General features: G+C 49.4%; 7 protein-coding genes across 7 annotated transcripts, besides 3 other annotated features; 3 read left to right on the top strand and 4 right to left on the bottom strand.

Moving 5' to 3' along the window:
- Positions 1 to 80: 80 nt before the first annotated feature.
- ACLA_058800 (MET18/MMS19 family protein) lies at positions 81 to 3,590 on the top strand (the record flags this gene model as incomplete). Its single annotated transcript, XM_001276643.1, has 6 exons — positions 81 to 162; positions 220 to 493; positions 606 to 703; positions 756 to 895; positions 947 to 1,135; positions 1,200 to 3,590. The coding sequence occupies 6 exons, from the start codon at positions 81 to 83 to the stop codon at positions 3,588 to 3,590; spliced, it is 3,174 nt and encodes a 1,057-aa protein (XP_001276644.1).
- Positions 3,591 to 3,907: 317 nt separating this feature from the next.
- ACLA_058810 (uncharacterized protein) lies at positions 3,908 to 7,878 on the bottom strand (the record flags this gene model as incomplete). The annotated part of the gene is made up of 4 exons (XM_001276644.1): positions 3,908 to 6,991; positions 7,058 to 7,405; positions 7,489 to 7,587; positions 7,822 to 7,878. 4 exons carry the CDS (start codon positions 7,876 to 7,878, stop codon positions 3,908 to 3,910), a joined length of 3,588 nt encoding a protein of 1,195 aa, XP_001276645.1.
- A 1,049-nt stretch (positions 7,879 to 8,927) lies between these two features.
- ACLA_058820 (uncharacterized protein) lies at positions 8,928 to 10,072 on the bottom strand (the record flags this gene model as incomplete). Its single annotated transcript, XM_001276645.1, has 2 exons — positions 8,928 to 9,745; positions 9,850 to 10,072. The coding sequence occupies 2 exons, from the start codon at positions 10,070 to 10,072 to the stop codon at positions 8,928 to 8,930; spliced, it is 1,041 nt and encodes a 346-aa protein (XP_001276646.1).
- Positions 10,073 to 10,505: 433 nt separating this feature from the next.
- Positions 10,506 to 10,547: a microsatellite.
- Positions 10,506 to 10,548: a microsatellite.
- Positions 10,549 to 11,362: 814 nt separating this feature from the next.
- Positions 11,363 to 12,043, bottom strand: ACLA_058830 (GPI anchored serine-threonine rich family protein; the record flags this gene model as incomplete). Its single annotated transcript, XM_001276646.1, has 2 exons — positions 11,363 to 11,833; positions 11,900 to 12,043. 2 exons carry the CDS (start codon positions 12,041 to 12,043, stop codon positions 11,363 to 11,365), a joined length of 615 nt encoding a protein of 204 aa, XP_001276647.1.
- Positions 12,044 to 13,591: 1,548 nt separating this feature from the next.
- Positions 13,592 to 13,623: a microsatellite.
- Positions 13,624 to 13,942: 319 nt separating this feature from the next.
- Positions 13,943 to 14,875, top strand: ACLA_058840 (uncharacterized protein; the record flags this gene model as incomplete). The annotated part of the gene is made up of 1 exon (XM_001276647.1): positions 13,943 to 14,875. One exon carries the CDS (start codon positions 13,943 to 13,945, stop codon positions 14,873 to 14,875), a length of 933 nt encoding a protein of 310 aa, XP_001276648.1.
- Positions 14,876 to 15,149: 274 nt separating this feature from the next.
- Positions 15,150 to 16,915, bottom strand: noc4 (ribosome biosynthesis protein NOC4; the record flags this gene model as incomplete). The annotated part of the gene is made up of 3 exons (XM_001276648.1): positions 15,150 to 16,185; positions 16,249 to 16,460; positions 16,517 to 16,915. The coding sequence occupies 3 exons, from the start codon at positions 16,913 to 16,915 to the stop codon at positions 15,150 to 15,152; spliced, it is 1,647 nt and encodes a 548-aa protein (XP_001276649.1).
- A 232-nt stretch (positions 16,916 to 17,147) lies between these two features.
- On the top strand, positions 17,148 to 18,064 carry atp4 (F1F0 ATP synthase subunit 4; the record flags this gene model as incomplete). The annotated part of the gene is made up of 4 exons (XM_001276649.1): positions 17,148 to 17,178; positions 17,244 to 17,698; positions 17,760 to 17,982; positions 18,039 to 18,064. The coding sequence occupies 4 exons, from the start codon at positions 17,148 to 17,150 to the stop codon at positions 18,062 to 18,064; spliced, it is 735 nt and encodes a 244-aa protein (XP_001276650.1).
- Positions 18,065 to 18,116: the final 52 nt, after the last annotated feature.

Genomic DNA, 18,116 nt, shown 5'->3' on the forward strand with positions numbered 1-18,116 from the left:
AGCGTCATGTCCCGATTGCGGAGGAGGGGACTATCTCGCCTGCCCCTCATTCAATTCTCGGCTGTTAAACGATTGCTACAATGTCGGCTTTGCAGACATTTATGCTGGCTGTGGACCACAATAAAGAGGAGGCCAAACAGATCGCTGAGAGGGTTGCTCAAGGTATCCTTTTTCCGAGGCTTGTTACTAAGATATCTGGATACTGATTGTTGGTGCCAGATGTCGAGAACAGGAAAACAAAGCTCATCGAAGTTGTGCAGTCGCTTAGCGAGTATATAAACGATGAAGATTTGATTCTGCGAGGAAAGGCAGTTTCCTACCTCACTGCCGTGATCAAAGCTCTTCCGCCGAAATACCTATCACGGCAACAAATCCAAGTCCTTACGACCTTCTTCTGTGACCGGATTGAAGATGGAGGTGCTGTTGCTGGGCTGGATACCTTACAAAGGTTGGATCGGTTCAACAGCCAGTTGGCTGAGGAGGTAGCACAGGCGTAAGTCCACCTTTGTCCTGGAATTCTATTCACGGCTATGCCATCTTTTATTCTCAATTGAACAAAACGGGGAATAATTTGGAGCGCTCGAACTAGCTAACACTCTTAACAGTATTTTTGGCCGCTTCCAGGACCTACAATCTCGGTCACAGTCACAGAGATTCCAAGTATATCAGCTTCTAAACGAGTTGATGTCGAGTCATCGAGCTGGTAGGTCGTCCAACGTTTAGTCAAACGACACTCCTGTGTTGACACAACCTAGCTCTTCATGAGATGGGAGATGTTTCTCTTGTTGGGATTGTCGATCTCATGACTGGAGAGAAAGACCCTCGCAATCTGATGCTTGTCTTCTCAATTCTGAAGGTGGTCATGGTCGAGTGGGATATCTCAAACCATGCCGAGGTATGATCATTCTCTCGCGTTATTGAAGAAAGCTATACTGATTTTCCAAAGCTTCTTTTCGAATCAGTATACAATTACTTCCCGATCACATTCAGACCTCCACCCAACGATCCCTATGGCATTACCGCGCAAGATCTGAAGGATCGTCTACAAGATTGTATATCCGCTACCAGTCTTTTTGCACCCTATGCTATTCCTGCTCTGCTGGACAAACTCGATTCTACTTCACAAAATGTCAAGGTATGGCCCCTCCAAGACTTAGAAGCTATCTAAATTTCGCAACCAAAATCTAATAATCCTTTAGAAAGATGCTCTCAACGCCTTGATCGCGTGTATCCAATCTTACGACCCGAACACCGTCTCCAAACATTCAATCACAATATGGGATGTTCTTAAGTTTGAGATTCTCAACGCACAAGAGGAATTCCTTTCAGAACTCTCTCTTCAAGCTCTCAGTGGCATTGCTAAGAGGTTGTCTGAAGGCGTCATAGCAGTCTCCGAACAGTCACCTCTTGCACAATTCTTGCGGCCCATTACCAAAGAGTGCAACGATCAGCTACGGGAACCCCAGCAGAAGCAGGCGAAGCCTGCTCAACAGATACTACGCTCAACATCGGCTGCTTCTATAGCCTCATTTACAGTGGTTGTACAGACGGTTGTGGCTCCTTTATTGACAATCTATCAGGAGGCCGATGGTATCGCCAAACAGAGAGCTCTTCTGGAAACATTAGGTGTACTTTTTGATTCAGCCATCAAAGTATTCGGGGAGTGGACATCGAAAGGCCCCGAACCCGGTGCTGATAACGCTTTATCCGAATTCAAGGACCAATTCTCGGACATATTTGGTCAAGCATTGATGGGAGCAGCGCATGAAGAAGTCTCGTTCCGTGTAACCGCTCTGAAAGGATTCCTGCGTCTTTCAGTCTTGCGCAGTTACTTCCAAGACAATGAGATCGGTCTCTTCGTTCAATACTTGGACGAGATTTTGCTTAAAGAGGAGTCCGTGGGCAGAGGTGAACTGAAAGCAGAGGCCATTAAGGCTTTGGCCGAAATTTCGAAGCACAAACCCCGACTGATCATGGATATAACTTTCCCTGCCTTTGTGGCAACCCTCCCGGATTCTGAAGACGGATCAAATGCCGAATACCTGACGACGCTTGAGAACCTGGCGCAAATTAGCGTCGAAAAAGATATCTTTGAGACTCTGGTGCGACGCTTGCTCAGCAAGCTGACCATATTGCTTCATAGAGAGCAACCTGGATCAGCAGCATACCCGCGTGCAATCCTCATCACCATACTTTACGTGATGCAACAGAGGGACATGGAAAATGATCCAAACCTGGACCTTTATTATGACAAGATCGTTGTAGGTCTTTGCCGTGGTGTTGCCGATGCTGCAACAGGCGGATCTAAGAACAGAACTCTTAACGACGCGACCGTCATCGAGACTCTTGGAAGACTCTGTAATCTGATCGTCAGGTGTCTTCCAAAAGAAAAGCAGGAAGAAGTTGCAAAGAACGTCTATACCTTGTTCGCTGCCTCAAATGACTTCGCTCCGGTACCGTTCTCACAGTCTCCAAGTGCAGACCAGCTCCGTACGATGATTATCTCCACATATCTACTTGCAGGGCTCTCGAAGGATTGCTCAGATATCCCGTACACCAAACCCGATATGTCGTCTCTTCTTTCCGACATTGTGAATCGCTCAGTGACAGAAAGCGAACCCGCAACTCAACTTGCCCTCCTTCGTCACTCGGCTTTGCTTGTGAATAAATTCCTCCCGAAATCAGAACTGAGCATTGCCACTGCAGCACTAGAAAAGCTTCTATCCACCGGGGCTGAAGAGAAAAGCCTTACTACCGGCACGATCAAGACGATATTCTGGCTCTCCAAAGCCATGATCCTGCGTCTTGCACCAACAACCTCACAAATCCTGACCTCTCTCCTATCGCTTCTCTCGTCCCCCGATGAAGCGACCAGCACCACCGCCGCCCGCGGCTTCGCCATCCTCCTCAAAGACGACGACGTCCTCTCCCTCGCCAACGGCGCCAACATCAGACTCCTCGCAAAGCAGCGCGTCTTCACCACGCTGACCCCGCTGATCTCCGCCCGCATCCGCGAAGTCAATGTCGCCAGCGACGCCTCCTCCACCCCCGCACACATCAAACCAGCGCATCTCACCGCCCTGTCAGGCATCCTCTCCACCATCTCGCCGTCGCTCGTGATGCCCGAGCTCCCGACCCTCCTCCCGCTCCTCCTGCAGAGCCTGGACCTGCAAACCGCAGACTCACAGGCCGTGAGGGCCGCCACGCTCGAGACCCTCGCCGTGATCATCCGCGAGAACGGCGTCGGCGTCATCGAGGAATGCGGCCACGTCCAGAGCCTGGTTACCCGTCTCTTGAAGACGGCCGTATACAGCCCTGCGGCTCCTGATCAAGCAGGCCCCGTGAACGGGCCGCGCCTGCGCGCCGAGACACTTAAGTGCCTGTATCTGCTGGCTCAGACGCCGAGCTCTGACGCGCCTGCTGTTGCCAGAGCCGGCAAGCTATCGCCTCTCCTCCCAGTCAAGAACCAAGTTGTGCGCTCTCTGGGCTTTGTCTTGGATGATCCGAAGCGAGACGTGCGGAAGGCTGCAGTTGATGCCCGGGGGGCCTGGCTGCGTAACGTCGACGATGCACTGGATGAGGAGGACTAAATGATCCCGGGATTTGATGTTTAGGCTTTGTCACTGTTGCCAGAGCAATGGCGCACTATATCTTTTCTTGGGTATACATGATATTGCGCGATAGCTTTATCTTGAAAACATATAGATTGTTGGGCGTTCGAGAAGTTTAGCTACGAACCCTCGTAGAAGTCAGTCGATAGAAAAGAACTATTCCAACAGGAGAACATATTCGTAGTCATGGAGTCAGGTCATTTCATTGCATTCTGTAACTAAATCTAGAAGGCTGCCTACCTACGTAAGATAGTACCGAGAAAAATCGTAGACAAGCAGAGCATCAGCGCCAATGGTTACCAATAATCAATCTCAAGCTGTTCTTTTTCTTTCGCGGAAGACTCGGCAGAGGACTTCTTCACCATTGCACTCGTCATGACGCTTCCTACTTCTTTGATGCTCTCTAAATCAGCAAAGTCTAGGCTCTTCCGCTCGTTCTGAAGTGTCCCCGACGATACAATGGCAGTACCACGAAGAGTTTTCATCGCGGCAAGAGAGCCGTTGACTGCTGCCATGCGCAAAGCATCGGCGCTTGGGCCATAGTTCCAATAACCGATAGCGTCAATCTTCTCGACGACGGTTTTGGCCAACCGGAGGAGATCCCCAAGACCAGCGGCGCCAATGGCTTTGGCAACAGGGCTTAGTGTCGTGGTCATTGTGGAAGGATCATCTGTAAGCTTATCGAGGAGAGTGGCATCTCTACCAAGCAGGTCAGGACTTCGCCATTCGTCTGTTCGTTCTCCAACTTCATTATCCACGTTTGCCCGCAGGATGGCCTCGACTGCAGGGCTAATCAAGGAAATTTCGTACCATTGACGACCTGCCTCAGCCATCTCAGACAGCGATGCACAATGAGCGGTTACCACATGGTCGTCCGACTGGCTCGATCCGATGGACAAGTCTTGGATCTCCATGACCTGTAAGAATAGGTCTTGGTCACTGTGAGTTGGGCCTGTCGAGGGACGCATGAAACGATGGCGAGTCCATCGCTTCATCAACACTTTCTCCACGACAATATCGTTCCCTGGAGGAAGTCGGGTAAAAATCCAAGGGAGGGATCTATTTGGCTGAACCCAGAGGTGGTTGACAAGATATCGCACTGCTTCCTCAAATTCAGGGCCCACAATTGCATTGCCCGTAGTAACACCGTTGAGAATCACCCTTGCATCCCATATTTGTCGTGGAAAGTGTAAATTGACTGCCCCTAGTGTTGAAGTTGGCTTTTTGATGGTGAACTTCCCATGTTCATCAACTGTGACAATAAGAAGTTGAGCAGCTTTGGTACGACAATAAAACTCGTAGAACACGCTGTACTCGCTATACTCCTGTTCAAAGATGCGATGCTTTCCTTCAGATGCAGGTGTCTTCAGGTCAACTATATGGTCAATGTCATGGCCGGACGTCGTGACTCGACTGATGAACTTGGTCGTCGGAGCAGGGATGCCGCTTCGTGGCTGGAAGATTTTTGTCCATTCCTTGAAAGAGATCATCGAGCCTTCGCTGCAGGTTTTAGGTAGTAGCGGTATCAATATGAGCCCAATCTGAACCTCCAGGCTCAGAGTCCCTGGGAAATACTCAGCAACTTCTAATGTTGGCTTCAATGCAAGGTAAAGCCTCATGATGTCCTGACTTATGCTGGTATCTGCCGTCTTCTGGGAGTGCCCATTGTCCCCGTCTGCTACTTTGACAGTGCTCGTTGTGCTTCCTTGTGTGGTCTCCTCAAGGGATGCTGGAGTTTGCGGGGCCTCTGTCAACAGTTTTTTCGATGGCCTTTTCATCATTCCCCAAGCATCTTCTAATGTAGCCTGCCTCTTTGCCTTGATCTCGGCTTTGTTCTTCCCCTTGTTCCTTCGCTTTTCTGTCTTATGGCCCATTGTGTAGAAGAACTCTCTGGAGTTAATTTCATCAGATGCCTGTCGTTCGTGATGTTTCTGAGCACCCTCCAGCTCAGCCACTTTCTCATTTACTAATAGCCGGTGAATGTCACGTTGAGAGATATGAGGTCGATTGCTGCCAGTAGGAATGGGAGTCTGTTCCCTTCTCTCATTCAGCGATTGCTTTAGAGAAGCTAATCTATTCTTTTGGTCATGGAATCTGTTAGTATTGTTCGATGTTGGATCAGAGGCGGAATCATTGCTGGTGGCTTCAGTCGGAGAGACATGGCTCCTGAGATCTGTGATAGCGAGACTGCGCATGCTGCTTGTGCTGGTATTCAGGTCAAATTTATGTTCTAGGCATATATCAATCTGATTAGACATGGTTGTGGGAACAGAATCCTGAGGGATCAAAGCGGGCTGACTGAACGAGAACGGGGGGAGTGTGCTAGTAACACTATGGCTCGCCGGTAGAAAGACGTCGACAAGAGGATTGAGGTTGCTGGATCTCTTTTTGAGCGTGCTAGGCAGTATTCTTCGGAGACTTGGGCTGTTTTTCGTATCACCGATCGTTTGCCGTTGTGATCTGTTGAGTCCATACTTGCCCGCATCAAAATTCACTGGAAGTCTTACTTCCTTCTTTGGAGTATGGGCTGTCGTTGGCCACCAAGAGTCGCTGGAGAGCTCCAGCATGTCCTCAAAGTTCGGGCCTCTAGTGAGCTCCTTGTTATCCTTCGGGGCGACCTGATCCACGTCAGGAGTATATTTCATTTTCCAGCGTTTACGCGGAGTCGCGTCGACCTCATTGAACTTGTCGCCAGTCGGCTTCGTGTCATTTTTCGGAGGTGGCTCCAATGGTGGTGATGCATTACTTGCCACCATTGCAGCTCTTCGTGTTTTGATACCAGGAGGTCTTTTGTTCACGGGCACAGTTTCTGGTGTATGTGGAGTGATGGACTGGGAGAGAATGGGAAGCCCGGCCTTGCGTTCACATTGGGGCTCAATCTCGTTCTCATACTCGGCAGATACTGGCTCCAGCTCAGGCTCGTCTGATTCAATTGCAGCTCCCTCCACAACCCACTGGTTGACTTGCTTGGCCTTTTCAGCAGTCAAGAATGGATGCGGAGGTGCAATTCCGGAGATGATAGAATGAGGATCCGCCGGAGTGTTCTCAAAGATAGAATCGATATCGAAGAATTCGTCCCCTTTCCCAATTTCCTGAAAAGTGAAGTCACTCCAGATGCGAGATTGTCCCGTTTCCGCATTGCCATGTGGAGGATTGAGAAAGTTGCTGGGGACAACAAGCGTTTGGGACTCATCGTCGAAAGACAAAAGCACGGTGACAGACATTTCACCAAAATCAGTAGTAGCATTCATGTTTGGATCAGCAAGCACACGGCAAGGGGCATTAGGATTCAAACTGCAGTAGCTTTGAATACGAAAGCGATCTTCGTCTTTGTAGTGGACAACCAAGATATTAGTGATCGAAGGAGTTAAAAGCAACGACTAATCACTGTTTGTAAGTGATTCATCATAACGAGCAATTGAGGAGTGAGTATCAAGTTTACTGACCAAAGACTTTTCGACATTGGAGAGCTTAGCTAACGCATCGTCGACATCACTACTTGTTCCGTACACCTGAATCCCCTGAAACTCGCCGGAGATTGCAATTTCTGTTCCTGTGGCAGTCGAGACATCAAGCAGGACGTCTTGGAAGTCGTTCGAGAAGCAGCCCAGACCACCATTAGACGAAAGCCAGGACTTGGTAATGCGATCTCTAGAGATCGGAATGAGCTCCTCATCCGACTCATCATCCAATGCTAGAAGGCTTGCTCCCTGGCTTTTCTCAGGCGTGACATCCAAAGGGACGGTTCCCTCGTCCTGCACGGCAGGGACTTCCAGTTGACAAATCCGCGGCATCTACAAGGCCAATAACAGTAAGCATACATCACAAGAACATTCTATTGCTGTGAATAGCACAGTAGAGGAGGAGGAAGTCTCACATCCAAGAGATCCTTAATCTTTTGTTCTTCGATGAAATTTGAATAAATCGACGCAATTTTCGAGGCGAGGCTTTCCGCAACCCCCCTGACAACAAGAGCCTGGTCCAATCTTAGTCAGACACATCAGATGAATAGAAAGGAAAGACCAACATCATCGGCTTTGAGATACTCGATCGAATCAAATTGTGTGATTGACTCCCTTGATGCGTTTGTGTTAGTATGATGACGGAACCGCGTTGTGGACATACGCACCTGAATTCCTTCTCGATGTCTTGAATCTACTCAGTCCTCAATTAACGATGTTCTCAGCATCAGCTCCTAAGATATACTCACTCCGATGTCCTCAAATGCCCACATAGAGGCTAAAGTCAGTCGTTGCTTAGTAGCCATGGCGATTTTGTCGTAGAACCAGTAGCTGTGCCTGCACAGGCTAAGGGCTGGTTGTGGTCTAGCGGAAGCCAATAACACGATGCAAATGATTTGCTAGTTGTAAGCTCAAGTGTTCCCTCGACAGAGGATGAAGACTGAGGATCAAGGGGTATGATAGAGGTCAAGATGGTCGAGTTGGTGATGGTTCCCAGATTCACGAATGTCTTAAATAAGAAAGAGGAAAGGGGGGAAGAAAAGGAAGCACCACCACAAAAGAAACTTGGGATACTTCCACTACATCCACTGTATAATCCAGATTGGAAACAGGAGACAGTGAATGGTCACATTGTAGTCTGTTGAGATGAATAGAGGATTTTAGCCAGCTCAAAGGATGTTGGCAGCTAAAATGGGAATGTTTCAATCAAACGAAGAGCGGATAGATGCAGATGAAAGATAAGTGAATACACCTGTTTTCCTTAGCTTCACTCCGTCTTTTTCTTGCTACTATGGTCAATAATATGGATGGTGAAAGAGAATGGTATGACGCAGTAGAATCAGTGAATGAATAACCTCCTTTGTGCTTCAAAAATGAGACCGTAATGCGTTTTTCGCGTTCAATTCTTGAAGGCTCACTGGCCAACAGTAATCTATGTGTTCAGGATGGCTCTCTCTTTCATGGTCTAATATTTGTGGATATCATAAACTTCCGCTAAGCAGTAAATAAACAATGTATGTAAGGGTATCAAGCACTCCGGAACTCCTGACAGTATCAAGGAACCCAGGAACACTAGAAGGGAAAAAAAACAGGGGTGAGCATGGAAATTTACAGAATGACAGAGCCTCCAGCGACTTACGTTTGCTGCATATAATTGTGGCATAAGGTCGAGCTTAGAACGGTCAATCCATCCAAGAGTCGGGGATGAATAGGATGACGCTGCAGAGAGCGAGGGGGATTGATCCAATTCGCATGACTTCCAGCGAGACACGGTTTGGTGAAATGTATCCTCGAGTGCTGCATCTGCTGGCTGGTTGTGGTGTCAAATGCACAGGTATTATAAGGGTGTTACTCCTCATTGGGCATCTTCGACTTCTTTTTTGACCTGAATGGCCCACTTCATTTTCTCTTCGGTCTCTTTCAAGGTCGCAAGAGCAGCGTCAAGATTCGCCTCACCCTGGTAGCTTCTTTCAAGCAGGGCTCTCACCTCCTCATCGTGAGCCTTCTTGTATGCTTCGTAGTCCTCGAATAATTGATCAAATCTTTCCCGACCAATCTCAATCTCACGATTTTTCTGCGCCATGACTGCGTCTAGACGTTCTAGGTGCACGTTTTTCTTCTCGTGCTCTGCCTTCAGCGCCAGAAAATCGTCCCTGATTGTCTTGAATTTCTTCTGCTGGTCTGCGCGTTCACGCTGCCCTGATTTGGCGAGCACATCGTACTGAGTCCGAGCATGGTTCGCAATTTCTTGCAGCTCTGCACACTTTCGATTGAAACCATCTCGGTTCTCGTTCATCAATTGTTGGAATTTGTCGGTTTCCCCCTCCGCTCGCAGTCGCCGATCCTTCTCACTCTGGATTTCTGCCCGCAATTCCTCGATTTTCTTATCTTTGCGCGAGATTGATTGGAGATTCGTTTCATTGGCCTGCTCAAGATTCCGGAGACGCTCGGTCATGTTCTGGACCTGTGTTTTGAACGCGTCGTTCATTCGTTGTGTCTCCTCCGCCCGGGACCGATACACACTGCACTCCCGGGTTAAACGCGCGATTTCTTCTTGGAGATTATGGATAACACGACCGGATTTGCCCGTAGCGGCGTGTCCCACGGCTGATGACCATTCCGTAGTTGACGCATCACCGTTTGTAGGATTGGAGGAGATCGGGGATGTGGACTCTGTGTAAATATAGGCAGGATCCAATTAGCATACTCAGAAACTCAAGTCGCCATCAACGCGGGCAGAAGCTATCGTCGTAGTGGGGTAAGACGCAACAACCAACCTGAGATATATTCTATGCTCGTAGGCGACTTTTGCTTCTCGGACGAATTGATCTCAAACAAACCATTATGTTGATGCATGTTCAAATGCGTTTCCACATGGGGAAGTATGACACAGGGGGTTCTTGGATGGTCTGGATTCGACGACATAAATGCATCCGAGTTAGCACTGTCATTATGCTCCGTCCTTGCAGCTTTCTTCTTCGTCCGGCCAAATCGGGCCATGGCCGGAAGAGTGGGGAGTGGAATGCGGGGGAGCCTGTGAATGTGATCCAGAAATGGCAAGCTTGAAGCAGCAGACATCGGAGCTTCAGCGACCATGCCAGGGGAACAAGTAAGCAAGCCCGACAACGGCGATTGCCTGCACGGTGGCCCAATGCAAGCAATTGCTCACCGAGGCTATCCCTGATCCCCGGAGAAGGTGCGTCAAAAGCGAGGTGCAGATGGGCGGAGCCAATAAATCGGAAGGCATGGGATTGTGGGAATTGTAGAGACAAATGGATTGAACCATATTCAGGCCGAAGAAAAGGAGAAAGACGTACCCTGGTGGAGATCAAGGCTCGAAACGGAATGCGAAGTGGGTGGGCTGCAGCAGAAATGACTACGTTAACTCTATGTATGCTTTGTCATCGCCGAGATTCACAACAACAACAAAAGCAAGAAGAAGAGGAAGAAGAAGAAGAAGAAGAAGAAGAAGAAGACTGGTGATTGATGGAAAACATGGAGGTGAGGGAAAAAAATCCACTGCGAGGAGATAAATACTACTTACTCTGGATATTGGCACTAACAACGCACAGTATTTGAGGCTGAAGAGCGTGAGATGGATGGAGTATAACTTGATGGGTGTATATTAGGTATATATAAGCGAAGACTTCAAAGAGAGATAAAAATAACAGCTGTGACTGAGGAGATAATGTGCTGAGAAAACAAAGGAAGGAAATATCTTTGAAGATGGGGAAAAATGATGAGATTATGAAGTGGTCAGGTAGAATTAAGCAATCAAGATGCCCAGAAGAAGCAAAACTTGTGATCTGTATGGAGGAGAACCCGGCCGCTAACAGCGGACACTAACAGGAGACTCCGTCCAAGAATAGTCTTGCCGAAGGTGGTACTATACATGACCGCACAGGTTCAAAGATCTCTTAAAGCTGAAACACGATCAGGTTATCAGAGTACTAATGCATAATAATGAGACTCGATTTCTGAATGGAACTCTGGCCCCATCTATATTTAAACCGCAATCAAAGAAACCCGTTCGATGAGCTGCCAACTTTTCTCCCATCATCAGAGAGACTTGGAAAACATCAAGGTCACAGACCAATGGTGCTGACGATGATGGAATAGTGTTGGGATCATTGCGAACCGGAAAAGACTTATGAATACAGAGGGCATTATATACAGCGAGCCAAAGAATAGCCATTTTCCTTGAGGCACAGTGTCCATTCCGCTCACTCATTCGATCGTAACAGAATAAATGGTCGAGGATGGTTCGCTCGCAGTCCGCACAGCCCTGTTTCATTGAGCGAGATAAAACAACGCTCCTACCGAGGCGAGAGCCCAGCCAAGGCGAATTCTTCCGACAGGAGCATCGTTGGTTTCCAACTTGGCTGCCATCGCAGTCCCGTAAGTGAAATCCGTCGATCCTTTGGACATGTCATCCACACTAGCGAACTGGGCATTGTTCCCTTTTGCCACTTCGGTGGGCCAGACATCTTCATGAGGTGGCAGGTTGGCGGGAGTCTGTGGCTTTGCGTTTTGAGTCGTGGGCGACGGAGGACCTGGCTTCTTTCCATCGGGATTTCCAAGTGTCAACAAGCCGGAATAGTTCTCCTGTCCATTCTGCTGGATTTGCAAGGCATAGTCTGAGCCGTCAGGCAAGGAATCATCAGGGACGAAGGTGAAGGATCCTCCTCGACCGTTTGTCGTCAGGACTTGGACGTGGTCAAGATTGTTGGCATCCCCTTTCCGCAGGTAAATCGTGACGGGCTAAACACACCTGGCGTGAGCTAAGGGCCTTCATGACAAAGTGGAGACATTGGCTTTTCTACATACAACATCAGGTACTCCCTGCCATTTTACTGTGGCAGATTCACCATGGGTAAGGTGGGCTGGCCATTCTGTGAAGGCCACCATTTGTGCAGCGCTTAGTTCAGCCAGGCAGACCCCTGCTGCCAGAAGAGGGTTGAACCAGTACATTATGATATGCTGCGGCTCTGCTTGACATCAGCATGAGAGTGGGACTTTGTCCATAGGCAAGACGGTGACTCACATCAGAGCAGATCAACGGCTAAGTAGTCGTTCTGGTGTTGGCGATAATAGTGATGCACAGATAACTATATCTTTGAGCCCCACGAGATAATGCAGAACTTTGGATGGGTCTCGAAGACTGGCTGGGCTTATATGGCGGTACACCCAAAACCAACGGAAGGCACGGTCGACTGAGTCTTTCTCTCAAGGATTCTAATACCCTGATCACCTGGATGGCCCCTTCCTGATACAAACTGGCGAAATCTGGAGGTTGAACCAGGAAAAGCGTATTTGAGATCTGGGGAGAGGGCAGCCAGAGTTAATTGACGAGGTATGGGCACTCTTTGCTCCAGACTGCCGAATCGCTCGGTTTATGAAGAATTGGTTCGCATTCAGAGGGCAGAGGACGCGTCGCGCAGTTGGAAAGCATTCCGGTCAACGGAGGATGCTTTATGACATCGGTGTTTCCTTTATGTGATGATCAGGAATGTACACAACTTCTGAGTTCTGACTTGTCGGATGCCTGATTTGCTTCGCTTGGGGGGGTGGTTATTTACCCAGACATTCCTAAGCCCATCTCCATGGGGAGACTCACTCTCTTTCGACTGTCACAGCGATTTTCGTGCATTGTGTCTACAGGAGAGAAAAAGCGAATTGTATGGCAAGTTCAAAGTGTTCGTTGTATTGATTGCCTCGCGGTCGTAGGAAAGCACAAGGCTATCATGTGTGTCTTTGAGTAGAGATGGCTGTAGGTCTTCAACCAGATTCTGGATTTATGACGGTAAACAGGATAGTGCCCTGTCCATGGAAGTGGCAGTGCAGCACTTTGTCGGAATCTGCATCGTTTATGCCGTTTACTCGATTGCCTCCAGTCGCTCTGAAGAACTGGGTGTGGCATTCTCGACACTGGTGACTGCGAGTCAGGTTTGTTTACCTGCAAGGGGCGGTCAAGCAGACATCGGGAGTTCAAAAGAACTCAGACGTAGTAGTCAATGCCGATCACTTATAGGGAACTCTTGATCTCATTGGGATACGGAAGACCAGGCCCTGGGATAGTCGTCTAGTACATATTCATTGGCAGCCATAGTGGTGTCCTTCGCTTATCACTACGTATCTAACCCTCGATACGGTACAGCAGCACACCAGACTCCCGACAATGCTCTCTTCTCGAATGTCTCCATCAACGCTATCCAAGACTCGCCTGGAACTTCTAAAAATATAAATCACCTTCAAGATCTCTTGTGGGGATGGCCGTGATAGCAACGGTGACACTCGAGGGTCCAGTGCTTGTTGCTGGATGATTACCGAAAGCGGAAATGATATCAATTCGCTTGAAAGACAACCAGAGAGCGTCCGAGCAGTCATCACAGTCTTATGGATCTGTCTGAATAGGACTCGCTTTATCTCTTGTTGGTGATTGACGGATTCACATCCGAATGCATCTACCATCCAACGCAGCTGCGCTTTTCTGGAACTTCATCTGCCACAATCAAAGCTCTTCCATGCTCCTTCCATGCTCCTTCCACGCTCGAGCTGTATTGTACACTCCACACCAGGTAGGAGATCAGGATGTCATCAACCCTGAGCGCTGGTAGTGATGGAACTTGGCTTCTTCCAAGTCTCTACGCTCGCTATTCCACATGCGCTCATTCATTCATGTTCTTCAATATCGCTCGCTTCTATTTTATTCCTGACATACTCTGTCAAAGTCATTCGTTGAACAATCAGATTTGTTGAATGAAATCACCTTCTTCGCTCTCATTTTGCATCATCGTTCAGAATTCGAACAGTCTCGGCTCCCCTGTAGCCTTTTGATTTTTCGCCTGTTACACAGTTCCTCACTGAGGAATGTCGCAACAGAGTCTCCCCTTTATCCCCAAACACAGTGATCAGGCTTCGCAAGGCAGTCAGGAACGCCACCCCCCATCAGCTGGCACAACATCGTCAGATGTTGGCGCACCACCGCCAGAACGATTCTACCGTGCCAAAGGCAAAGCGAATGCACGGCAGGAGTCAAGTCCTGACAGGGTCCCTCCACAACTCTCGCAGCATCTGGTGACTTTGGAGGAAACGAAGGAGGGCGCACTGCATACGCTCGCGCTGTGTCGCAATGTCATAATTACTCTTGAACTGACACGCCTGCGCAAGTCACGGACCGGATACTCCTACTGGCTGACCTTCTGGGGCCGAATATACGAGAGAACACTCGCTCGCACTCTCTGCTCTCGAGTGGCCACGGCATTGACTAAGATTGATGCGCTGTTCCGGGCTGTCTCTCATGAGCTTCAACAACTGACATCGCGAATGGAGCATGCTGTTTCTGTTGCGTCCTCGGAGAAGGAGATTCTGCACCTGCTTGAACGCATGGAAGAGGAAGTCAGTGCACGCCGAAGACGTAGGCGCAAAAAGGCTCAAAGTATCATGGAGAAGATGCGTGCCAACATAGAGGCCATACCCGTTAGGGTCAGTGACGAGCTTTTCGACGATTTGAAGCGTGGCGTGTTCGCTCTGGATGTATTTTGTGACTACCACCCGGGGGATCCCGAGGCGGAAGCAATCGAGATGAGATGCCCGGACATTAACCAGCGCTTTATGTCATCAACACCGATTTCTCCGTACAACTACCGTCGATTGCAAGAGTCTCTTGCGTCTGGGGCATATATGGATCCGGGGTATTATCCCAGTAACACCTATTTTAACTATGCTGAAGATCTGATGTACGAGGACGGTGATCATCCGGTTTGGAGAGCAGTCGAAAGTCGCTCGACCTTCGATTGGTGAGATTCAAAAGGCGTTAATTCTGGCAGTTTATGCTGATATTTTTGGGCGCTTGGGTATGTGTATGGATTTGGATTCTTGCGTGGCTTTCTGCCAATTCGGAACATGGAGTGTCACAGTCCTTAGATAGTATAGATTGCGAATTTTGCTTTTGCCATGACCGAGCAGTTTGGCATAGAGGTCTATAGACATTGAATGGATTAATGGGGTCAAATTACAAACGCTAAAACAAAGCAAGATACCTGAACCGCCAAGCAGAATTTTTTGTCCAAACCCATCATTCGAAGCTCCACAATCCTCTCATAAAGTTGCCAGGTGCTGTATCCTGGCCCCCATCCTCCTTCAGCATTCTGTCTGTGAATATTCGCTTGGGGATATGATACTCGACGACGGGAATCCTCTTGAAGGGCTTGTTTTCTGTACCCAGCTCCGCCTGCAGCATGCCCTGGTAGGTATAGTCCAGGAAATCTTCCAGACTGTACGCCTGTTTTGTGAATTGTTCGGAGATGATGCGGGCGATCGCCGCGACGTTGGGGTGGTAGTGGGATTGCAGGGTCTCGAGTTCCCACAGACTGCTCTCGATGGCTTTTGTGCGCGTTGGGTCTGGCTCGTTCATGTTGAATGGGTCGTCCATGCCCTCTGCTTCGAGCTTGGCCGTGGCGTCATCCCCGCGGACGGTGCGGTGCAGCATGTAGGTGCATGTTGGGTGGTTTTTCAACAGGTTGTAGATGAAGGGGACGATGACCACGATGGCAGTAGGTGGTGCGTTCAGGGCGAGCCGGGAGAGACGCTTGATGAAGCTGGCGATCAACGCGGCTGGAAGATGGGTAGAGGAGAGAAAGGTATTCATCAGGCGGAAGAAGCGGGAGCGATGTTTGGAGTGCAAGAGGTCGGCGTCGAGGAGGGAGTACAGTTTGTGGTAGAACTGGGGATAATCGAGGTTCTTTTCCTCAATCAGGTAGAAGAGACCAGAAAGGGCGAGTAAGGAGGTCGCGCCGCCGACGTTGTACGAGTCTGTCAAAAAGTCCATGAGCAGCTCGGGGCGGTTGAACCACGGCTCGATGTTGTGGACCATGTTGCGCAATAAGACTTTGCGTTGCGGATGGGACAGATCGCTTCGTAAAATAGCCAGCCAGGCATCTTGTGCTCGCTTCTTGTGGGCGGTTACGGAGAGAAGCTTCTTGTTCTGCCTGCTTGACTTCGAATAAAAATTCTCAAACTTGTGTTCGGGCCCCGGAACGGTATCGCATTCTGAGAGCATCGAAATCAGGGTATCAAGGATCTCGGGGGTTCTTTCCGTGGCTGCATAGTCACTGATTCAGAATGTTAGCAAATGATCATTGGTGTCTGCTCATGAAGTGCCATAGGAAACGCACGGTATTTGCACAAATGTATAGTATCTCACGTCCTCGTATACCTTGGCGAACTTCTCGAGGAACTCTGCCCGTAAAGTCTGCCCATTTTTGGCCTCGATGACTGCCTCAAAGACACTCTTGAATAAACCAGACAGCCAGACCTGGGTATCGTCGCCCGGGAGGTGTGTAGCACGTTCGTTGACGATGCGCATACACAAGGTCAAGGCAGTGATCTAACATCGTATTAGAAACTAGGATAGCGGCACAATATCTTGCTGGGCAAAAAAACCTGCGAGGAAGGATCTCCTTCACGAAGAATCGAGACCAGCGCCTTCTGATACTCTCGACAGCGTTCCTTCAACCAAGCCACAATGATTTTCTCATTCTCTGCAGCGCGACTGGTTTCGGTCAGGTTTCCAACGGCAATCAATCTGCTGAAGACGCGGCAGAGAGACACCGCGACAGCAAGGTTTGGCTTGCCATCCGCATTAAGCATCGATATCAGCGTTGCGATATTGTTGTAATATTTTCGCGACTCCGAGATCTGATCCTCCAGCTCTTGGATCCTGGCCATCTCGTCCTCGCTCTGCGTCTCTGCAACGGCACGGCGCTTGGAGGAAGGGATTGCGCTTTCTTTGGCGCTCTTTCTCTTCTTAGAGCCCGTGGCTCCGTTCATAGCGACCGGCATTTTGTTTGAAAATGTCTTTCTCTTGAAATTCGCGATCAATGGTGCTCTGCAATCATGCCTCTTCGTCCTCTTGCCATTAATTTTTTGGAAATTCCTCGGCTAACGTTTTTCCGTTAGCCGCACCAAGCCCAATGTAGCTAGCGTCTTCCGCACCGCCCAAAGCGCCATTCCGACCTCATTCTCCTCCGTTCCGTTCACCCATCACATCTGTCAAGGACTTCTCATCGACACAATGGCTTCGCGTCTGGCTAAGAGCGCCATTGGTATGCCGCACTCGATACTTCAAAAGGTTGTGAACCGCCTTATTATAGTTGCTAACCCCAGCTAGGTGCTACCCGGCTCCGGCCGACTCTTCCCGTGCGCAATGTCGCTGCTGTCACTCCCAACCTGACTTCGTCTCGTTCGGCCTCCAACGTTCCCGTCGAGGACCCCAAGAAGAAGGCTCAGTCCATCCTCGACGCCCTTCCCGGCAGCTCTCTGGTCTCCAAGACTGCCATCCTCTCCGCTGCCGCCGGTCTTTCTGTCGCCGCCATCAGCAACGAACTCTATGTTATGAACGAGGAAACCGTTGCCGCCTTCTGTCTTCTCAGCGTCTTCACTGCCGTTGCCAAGTATGGTGGTCCCGTCTACAGCGAGTGGGCTCAGGGTCAGGTCCAGAAGCACAAGGATATCTTGAACGCTGCCCGTGCCGACCACACCAACGCTGTCAAGGCTCGCATGGACAACGTCAAGGAGCTGTCCGGTGTTGTTGATATCACCAAGCAGCTTTTCGCTGTTTCTCGGGTAATTTTTGCTCTTCGATCCAACTCCAGAGACGACAATCTGTGCTAATATTCCTATGAAGGAAACCGCCCAGCTTGAGGCTAAGGCCTATGAACTTGAGCAGCGCACCGCTCTGGCTGCTGAGGCCAAGTCCGTCCTTGACTCGTGGGTCCGCTATGAGTCCCAGGTTAAGCAGCGCCAGCAGCGTGAGCTTGCCGACTCTGTCATTAGCAAGATCCAGAAGGATCTTGAGAACCCCAAGGTTCTCCAGCAGATCCTTCAGCAGAGCGTTGCTGATGTCGAGCGTAAGTCTTGTTCCTCCAATCTCTTATGCAGCCACAAACTTACCTTATATTCTCAGGCATCATGTCTGCCAAGGCCCAGTAAATGGACTTTTACATGAATAGCCTCGCCACTAGCATCATGTATAAAATCATTG

This window comes from Aspergillus clavatus, genomic scaffold (assembly GCF_000002715.2).
Source record: "Aspergillus clavatus NRRL 1 1099423829736 genomic scaffold, whole genome shotgun sequence".
Classification (NCBI taxonomy): Eukaryota; Fungi; Ascomycota; class Eurotiomycetes; order Eurotiales; family Aspergillaceae; genus Aspergillus; species Aspergillus clavatus.